This window comes from Lagenorhynchus albirostris, chromosome 17 (assembly GCF_949774975.1).
Source record: "Lagenorhynchus albirostris chromosome 17, mLagAlb1.1, whole genome shotgun sequence".
NCBI lineage: Eukaryota > Metazoa > Chordata > Mammalia > Artiodactyla > Delphinidae > Lagenorhynchus > Lagenorhynchus albirostris.
In genome coordinates this window covers 3,275,136-3,283,700 of record NC_083111.1, presented here as the reverse complement: position 1 = coordinate 3,283,700, position 8,565 = coordinate 3,275,136, and the positions used below count along the sequence as shown (strand labels likewise).

The window sequence follows — 8,565 nt, the reverse complement described above, 5'->3', positions numbered from 1 at the left end:
CAAAGCCTCCCAGACGTGGCCACCAGAATCTGCGCTAACTAAAGTCAGGGAGCATGCTTTGTTCTCTGACACACGCGGAGCTGGGTCCCTCTGCTGCCGTCTGGCGTTTTCTCCGCCCTTGCAGAGCCGCTCCACATTCCAAAGAATAAAGTAACATTCAAAAAGGAAAATAAACCGAGGAAATCCAGTTACTACTTCCAGGCATGAAAAGATCTTTCCCAATGCATATCAACTCAAGCTTCTCTGGTCTTGGACCCACACAGGCCACGTACACTGAAAACAGGCTGAAGCCACACACCAGGAAAGGACTGGAGGGCGTCTGGCTTTTCTACTTAGATCTCCAGGTGATGTGAACTCTTCATCCTTGGAAATGACCAGCAGCACCCGGCACTGTTACATAATTCAGCTTGAGTCTCCCTGCTACGCAGTGATTTTAGGACTGGCTTCATAAAGCAGAATGGACGGATTTTGTGGAACGTGCCTGTTTTGGCCAAGAATGATCTGCACGATTATTCGATTAAGCCCAGGATACAGCTGTTTGTGCCTAAGCCCCTGCGCCCTGAGGGTGACACGTCACCAGGCAGCTGTTTCCTGTTTTCACTCTTCCCTTTATCATTCTATCCGGACTTCCTTTCACCTGCAGGCCCCCAAGACGACCAACTTCAGCGAGTCTGACGTCTGCCATCTCCCATCTCCTTTTCCACCCTCACTGCTGCTCAGGGTAGTTGAGTCATTTACGTGGTGCGGGGACCCTCGTAAGGGCCTCACGAGTACATCCTGGGACTGGAAGGCGAGGAGACCCCGTCATCCACCTTCACACAACTAACTGCCCCCTCATTTCCCGTGAAGAACTGTCTGTCGAGGCGACTCCGGCCCCTCCAACAAAACTGCAAAGTGAACCACAAAACAGAACCTCTAGCAGCACGTCCGGGGGGCAGTAGCCCACCCAGAGCGAGGCTGGCACTCTGCACAGAAAATGAGTGGTCTCTCAGGCTTGTCTCCTGCTTCAGGCCGGACACAGGACAGGATGTGTTTAAATGTAAGGAAGTTCATTTCTGTGCAAATAGGTTGAGGTCAAAGCAGCTTTCCTCAGCACCAAGGCAACACCTCAATCGTCATGGTATTTGAGCTTGTAATATACAAAGATTATGGGTCACTGCACTTTACAGTTGGGAAAGGTGAAGGGACTTGCCTAATGGATCCTATAGCAATGGCTTAAGAATAGGGCGTAGTCTTCCCTAACGGAAAGTGCCTTTGAAACAGTATTAGATGTAACAATAAGTAAGGTCACTGCCTTTATTTGCAATCTATGCCTTTTTTTTAAAAATTTATTTTACTTATTTTTGGCTGAGTTGGGTCTTCGTTGCTGCGTGTGGGCTTTCTCTAGTTGCGGCGAGCGGGGGCTACTCTTCGTTGTGGTGTGCGGGCTTCTCACTGCGGTGGCTTCTCTTGTGGAGCACAGGCTCTAGGCACACATGCTTCAGTAGTTGTGGCACGTGGGCTCAGTAGTTGTGGCTTGCGGGCTCTAGAGCGCAGGCTCGGTAGTTGTGGCGCATGAGCTTAGTTGCTCCATGGCATGTGGGATCTTCCCGGACCAGGGCTCGAACCCGTGTCCCCTGCATTGGTAGGTGGATTCTTCACCACTGCACCACCAGGGAAGCCCCCTGCAGGCTATGCCTTTTTGATTCAAAAAAAGAAAAGAGACTCCAAACAAACTAAACAGGGGTAGTAGGTCAGGGATGGGCAACAGTAAGAGAACATGGACTTCTACTTTTTAGACTTCAGTATTACATAACTTCAAAACAAGCATGGACTACTTTTATAATGATAGAAAGTTTTTTGGGACTTTTCCCCGTGATTTTAAAAAATGAAAATGTATTCTATTCCTGACTCTTAGTCACTGTAATCGTCAATAAAAACACGTTTTCTCTGCACCTTGGAATTCTTCTTTGCTACCATCTCTCTTCTTCTATATACAATATTCAAATAAAACTTTTTAGATACCTAGCATAGGAAATGTAAGATGGCTTTATGGCCAAAATGTTTAGAAAAAGAGGCACAGAAAAAAGTAGATGGTTTCTGGTGCTTTATCATCACTCTCCCTCAAAAACACCTGTCACTTGTGTCTCTGAAAAATAAAAACATGTTTTTAAATTGTTGCCCATCCTCTGAAATTCATAGGTGACTATCTGAGAAGATGGGGCTAGTAGTGATTCTTATAAGTTCTGGGTACTAAGAAATGGTTTAATAACAAGCCAAACTAAATAATCCTGGATAAAAACTGAAATACACTCTTCGTACTTAAATTACTTTATAAACGGAATCTTAGCTCAGCTATATTTGAGGTAGATAAGGTAACAAAATAATGCACTGTTTAGGTTTTTAAATTTTTTTATTTTCATAAAATAAACAAGCAGGAATCATTTTATTTCTACTGTTGAAGAATTATCATGAATTATTCAAGATTTAATTGCATCAGGATAAATTAAGCTTTCACGTGCTTAGATACAACAGACTTACTGACTGCTGAACCTTTTAAATTAACTGAGTTTAACTTTCACATGACCAGTTGTTTTTATGGCTTATATAATCATTGACCATTTTTTCAAAAACATTTAAAATGACTGAAAAACAAAGGTTTCCAAAGTCTATAAGTAAAATCATATCAATTAGAATTAGAACATTTACCTTCTTCAAGGAAAAAAATGATACTGGCTTGATCATTTCTGTCTGCTCTGAGTTGAGAAAATGAATTCCCTTGGAGTTCTGGTCTCAATTTTGCTAGCAAATATTGAACTGCTTAGAAGCTACTCACCAGTCTTAAACCTTCAACTCACACCCCACATCTTAATCATCCCAAGCTGAAGACCTGCTGCCTTGACACTGGGCAGCAGCGCTTCCTCGCGGCTACCGAGTAAGAGGCTCACCAGTTCATTAGCAGCCCTCTGACCTTGACCAAGCAGCCAACAAAGCAATCCCATCCCACTTGCACGTCCACTCTGATTTGCAACAGTAAGACAAGACCTGGATGGAAAGATGATGGAAGACTCAACCGGAAATTGACTAAGAGTTACACTCTTCCTTGGGCAGAGAACCAGGGAGCTCAGAACGGAGACAGAAGCACACAGATCCACCAGATCCTCTATGCAGTCCTTGCTTACTGTATTTTTATTTTAATTTAGATAAGAAAGAGAGAGATGATTACACAGAAAACACCAACATCTGCAGAATTACAAATTAAGCAAATGCAACGGGAAACACACGTGTTTCGGTCCCTTTCTGGTGCTCTTTTACCATCTGCTCTCTTGGAAGGAACTCAGGAGCTGTAGTACTTGAGGAGATTCTCATCCGTAGGTTTGAGGATTTTCTTATCTGCCATATTCACTACCCACCCAGGAGCAAGACCAAAGAAAATCTGCCTTGGATCTTTTCGAGTGCTGAGCATTTGGAAGAGTTCGTCTTTCGTGATATCAGGTAAGATATAACCATACTTCTTGGCGAGCTCCAGTCTCGCTTCAGGAAATTCAGCAGGATCCGCCAAGTAACCACGATTCCTTGCATCAGTGTAATAGGTTACCAGTGCCTCAGGGGGGAGCATTCGCTTGGGAATGGGTTGTCCACGGAGAAAGAATGGAATAGGTTTGCACAGTATTTCTAAAAAAAATGTTTAAATAGAAAGAGAGAGATGCAAATACTGCCTATATACATAATGATTTTCTCTTAATAATGGTATTCTTTTAATTATTAATTTTTAAATATTTCCAAGAGGAAAACTTAATTCCCAAAACTTTTTTTTTTATTAAACAGGTTTGTCTTAAGTAAGCAAATGGAAACACTTGACTTTCAAAAGTCTGCATCTTGAAAGTCAAAGTTACTCCTGCATCACCAACAGCGAGTGAATTTCTAAACGTGGGAAATAGCATATTGAAGCCCCGTGTTTTAAAAAACAAGACCTTTTTATGACACACTGGCTGAGGTGTATGAGAAGGCGGAGCGCCACCAGCCACACCAGTAGTAGAAACCCCTCAAACAGGAAGCCAAGGGAGCTGCAGAGCAAACCCTCGTGTGGCAGTCAGCACGCGACCCCGAGGCAACACGCTTACCCAGGCTTCGAGGGTCGTAGAAGGCCGTCGTGATGACACCCCCGTTCTTCTCGATCGCAGCGATGGCCAGCTCTGAAGCCAGCTGTACTTCAATATTAACTTTTGCCTTAAAGGTGTCAGCACCCTGTCACCCGTCAAAACAAGGTCTGTGAGGAGACGGCTTGGCTACAAGTGAATTAATTACATGGGCTTCCCGTCTACACTGTGCTTTCTCCTCTAAAGGGCCTGCAACGTGACAGCTATTCCTACTTTAAATACCTCTGCTTTGAGGTCCTATCAAACACCAAATTCTCCCACATTTTTTTAGGCCAACCTGTTTTACCAATTTTCATTCCCTATGAGCAGGGATGACTAGAATTCCATTTTATGCATTTGGCGGGCACCAACATAAATGCACATTCCCATTACTTCAGCAACAGCAGATTGTTTAATCCTCAAGACAACTCTAGACCAACAGAATCACTGCCACACCAATGTCATAGACGGCAACACATAGACTGAAACACAGAGAGGTTAAGCAACTTGCCCAAGATCACAAAGCCAGGGGGAGTCTAGTCCCAGCGCCTTCGTTCCTAACCACATTATGCCACGTGACACAGATAAAAACTTACCTTCCTGACCCATAAGTAAGCAAGAGGCCAAGAGCTGGTTAAAGAGGGGGGCAAGAGGACTCGAGCCAGCAAAAGAACAAAGTATCTGAGCTTGGGAGGGGCCACTCTAGGGAAAGGGGCAGAGACAACAACAAAAATAAAAACAGTACTCAACTTTTTAAAGTCCCGTCTGGGCACTTTCATTAGGATGTGCTATATTTTACTCTAACTGCAGAACAGATTCTGACAAAATAAAAAGATGGTGGCACTACCATTCTTTCTGCAGTAATAAAAATTTTTTTTGCTATTCTGGTATGGCTGAAACAAGCTGGCTCCCAATTTCAAAATATTCCATCAATTCTAAGACACATTTTCTCACATTTTTCCCATCTATGATACTGGTAGGCATTTTTACAGTCAATGGCACTCTTGACTCAATGAAACAAAGTCTTGCCATATTATTTGAGATTTCTAATTACTATTCTACAGATTGTTTAACATTTCCCCATCCTTGGGCATTGGGGTTAGTTCCAGCATTTTCAGTGTTATAAGAAGAATATCTAGCATTTCATTATATCAATTAGGTTTCTTTAATTTTGTTTTTCCTTAGGACTTCTGTTCCCAAATTGGTAATGTTGTGCTGAAAGAGCAAAAGAGTCTTATTATCCACTATTTACTACAAATCTGAAATCCAGAAAAGGGCAAGCAGTTTACAGAGCTGTAAATAATGTATAACTGTACTTATTCAACCAATGTCCTGGTGTAGATTTCAGAATGATTTTTGCTAGTTTAATAGACACATGCCTGAAAGCTGTTGGGATGTGCATTAATGTCTGGTGAGGTCATGGGTTTTTCCATATGTTAATCTACAGTTGTGTTCCCTTATTCGCCTCAAGTAGAATACTGAGGTTTAATGGTGTATTTGGTATTCTCTCTTCGAATCATTTTATTTGGAAAACTTTTATCCACAAGTGTACTTTTTCAAAGGAATCTAAAAGGTTTTCCCATAAACAATGCTCCCCTCTAGTGGACACTAAGTTACTTACACAGCCATACCGTATTACTGACATACAAGAAACAGGTAGTTGATTAACAATCTACAAGTTTATTTGCTTATGAAACTCCTGGCCAACTTCTACAAATAGAAAACCGCTTCCCTACAATTAGAACTGGATTTGATTCATTTCTGTCTTCCATAAATACTGAGTGACTATCACAAGCCAATATTTCCAATGTTGTAAATACAGCAATGTATCAAAGTACCTGCTCTCAAAGAACTGACATCACAATGAGGAAAAACAATGAAAAATAAATGCATTACTTGGTAATAAGCGTCAGGTGTTCATACACTCAAAGAAAAATCCTTTGGGCAGAATAAGGCAGACGGTCGGGTATGAGGGTATGAATGTTCCTTTATAAAGAATGTCAAAAACATCTTCCTACTAGGATGACATTTGAACAGAGAACCAGACAGAGTGAGGGAGAAGTACGAATGGGTACACAGGAGAAGAACATCCCAGGACCAGGGAACAGAGCCGCCCCTGCCTCCCGCCACCAACAGCATGCAGCTTTCTAAAACCACGAGTATAACACGATCGCCACTACATAATGTTTATGACAACTCAAAAGGGATAAAAACAAAGCGGGCAGGGTGTCGATTATATGGAAATCAGAAATAGCCATCTATGTAACTCCAAAAACAATCTAATTCAGACTTACCTCCTCTACCAGCTGGACACCATAATCCCTTTTCGATGGCTGGATGGTCACGCCTCTCCCATTGACAAGTTGGGTTAAATCAATAGGTTGTGTAGGATCAACTCGACCCAAATCAATAAGATACTGCAGCCTGTTGAGACTCAAAGGCTGATACTGGCGTCTGAAGCTACACAAGAAAGTAACAGTAGTTGGAAAACTCAGCCAGACTTACCTTCCAGCAAGATCTCCAGATCAACTTAGAGCTTTGTCCTGGGTTTTCCTCCATCAATTTATATGGTTTAACAAAATAAAACCCCTGAGTATGGCATAAACATGTAATATTCCTTGATTTGGGGGCAATGAAACAAAACCAGTAAGTACTTACTTTGTTTCACCAATAATTATTTGCCTAGGCATCTACTTCACTCATTTAGACAAATAAATATTTAACCCACTATGTAAATTATACATTAATGGAACGCAAAGTAATGGTGATTACCATTTATTGGGTGACGACAATGAGTCAGATTTTATATATGTAATCGCCCTAAACCTCGCGAGCAGGCACCATTATCTCCATTTTGCAAGTCAGTGCAATGTCTGTCTTTTTCCCCAATTCAGGCTAAACTTCATTACCAAAAATGGTTCAGAGAAACAGCAATGAAAGTTTGCCTCAAAGTGGATTTAAATTTCTACCAACCTAGTTTTAGGTAACTCTCAGTGAGAATTAGGTATTTTACACTAAGAAGAAAAGCAAACTTACCTATGTCCTTCATTAAACCCGTATTTTGGGATTCGAAGGTAAAATGGAGTCTGGCCTCCCTCAAAGCCCAGCCGGGGCCGGGTTCCTCTCTGTCTTTCTCCCTTGTGGCCTCTGCCACATTTCCTACCTCTTCTCTGACCTCTTGGTCGTCTTCCCTGTAAGGAAAGAAGAATGTTTTATGATCTACAGATGCACTTTTAAAAATTGCATTTCACCTTTGCACTGTATCTTTTGGTTACGCCCTTCATTCATCCAACCAAGCACGACTAGCCAAGCCCACTACGTGCCAGGCACCATCCTAGCTGCTCTGAAGTCCAAACACTCCACATGAGCAACTCTGCCTCCGAAGATGTAGCTAATTCTTGCAACCAAACTCCAAGTTGTGTTTCAAAGGGAAAGTTCCAAGAATGAGATGAAAAAAAGGAGACTGTGACAGGTTGGAACTGAAAAAAATTGTAGAATTAAACATCCACAACAAGCAAAGTTTGCATGATACGCAAGCGCATTTATTTTGGAATTAATTGTCAATATGCCATTGTTACCCATATATAGCGTTTTATTTAAATACCAACTTATAAGGAAAATATTTTTCTTACTTTACATCCTGTCACTTCAGGAAAGCAACAAATTGATTTTTAAAGTGACAGTATGTCCATGACAGCTTTTCTAGCTATATTCAATGATTTGCAGAAGAGACATCAAATGTAATAAAACTTTCCCATGAAGATAAGGTATGATGGAAAAGCACTCCATGTTAAACCCAATTTTAAATGAGACAATCATTTGTACTTCCTGCGACCTCGCTCCCCCGCCCTAATTAACGTAATTAAGCCTCTAAACCTGAACCTTACAGAGAACTGGGACCACGTGGGCAAGTTTTCCCGCGTCACCTAAGCAGAGGGGCTCAGGGGCCCCTGGTTCCCCCAGCGCCTCTGGACCCGCGACCCCGAGGGCCCCCGCGCCGCCCGCAGCCTTACCGGTTTCCTGGAGCCCGGGTTCGGCCTCAGGTTAGCCAGGCTCACACGAGGAAGGGCCCGCAGCAGGTCCAAGGCCTGAGGCCCTCCGCCCCGCACCGGGCCGGCCATGACCGGCGCTCCCGCCAAACCGCAAGGACGCCGGGCCGCCAGTCACGTAATTTCCGGCACTGCTTTACGGCCGAGGCCCCGCCCCTGTCGTGCTGCAGGCGCGCCGCGCCGCCAGCCGCGGGGCATGCCGGGAGCCGGGTGCATTCGCGGTGGCGGCAGGTGTGCGAGGGTGTAGTCTTCGCGGTGCGCCGGCTTTATGTTTAGTTCGTTGGGGATGGGATCCTATTTTGGGAGGTCGTGCCTTGACCTTGGCTCGGAATGTGCTGCGTTCTCTTCCGCCGCACAAAGCACGCGTTGAAAACGGTGCGTGCGTTAGAGGGCTTGGA

General features: G+C 43.4%; 1 protein-coding gene across 1 annotated transcript; it reads right to left on the bottom strand.

Moving 5' to 3' along the window:
- Positions 1-3,149: 3,149 nt before the first annotated feature.
- Positions 3,150-8,292, bottom strand: MRPL15 (mitochondrial ribosomal protein L15). Its single transcript, XM_060128113.1, has 5 exons — positions 8,132-8,292; positions 7,155-7,309; positions 6,413-6,578; positions 4,104-4,227; positions 3,150-3,654 (listed from the first exon to the last, which is right to left on the bottom strand). The coding sequence occupies exons 1-5, from the start codon at positions 8,237-8,239 to the stop codon at positions 3,317-3,319; spliced, it is 891 nt and encodes a 296-aa protein (XP_059984096.1). The 5' UTR covers positions 8,240-8,292; the 3' UTR covers positions 3,150-3,316.
- Positions 8,293-8,565: the final 273 nt, after the last annotated feature.

What these genes read in the sequence shown, in the direction of transcription:
- MRPL15 (XM_060128113.1), bottom strand. Translation starts at nt 8,239, where the DNA reads ATGGCCGGCCCGGTGCGGGGCGGAGGGCCTCAGGCCTTGGACCTGCTG. An exon ending in ACCCGGGCTCCAGGAAACCG is followed by an intron (nt 7,310 to 8,131) that starts GTAAGGCTGCGG and finishes CTTTCCTTACAG; the next exon opens with GGAAGACGACCAAGAGGTCA. An exon ending in GTGTCCAGCTGGTAGAGGAG is followed by an intron (nt 4,228 to 6,412) that starts GTAAGTCTGAAT and finishes GACGGGTGACAG; the next exon opens with GGTGCTGACACCTTTAAGGC.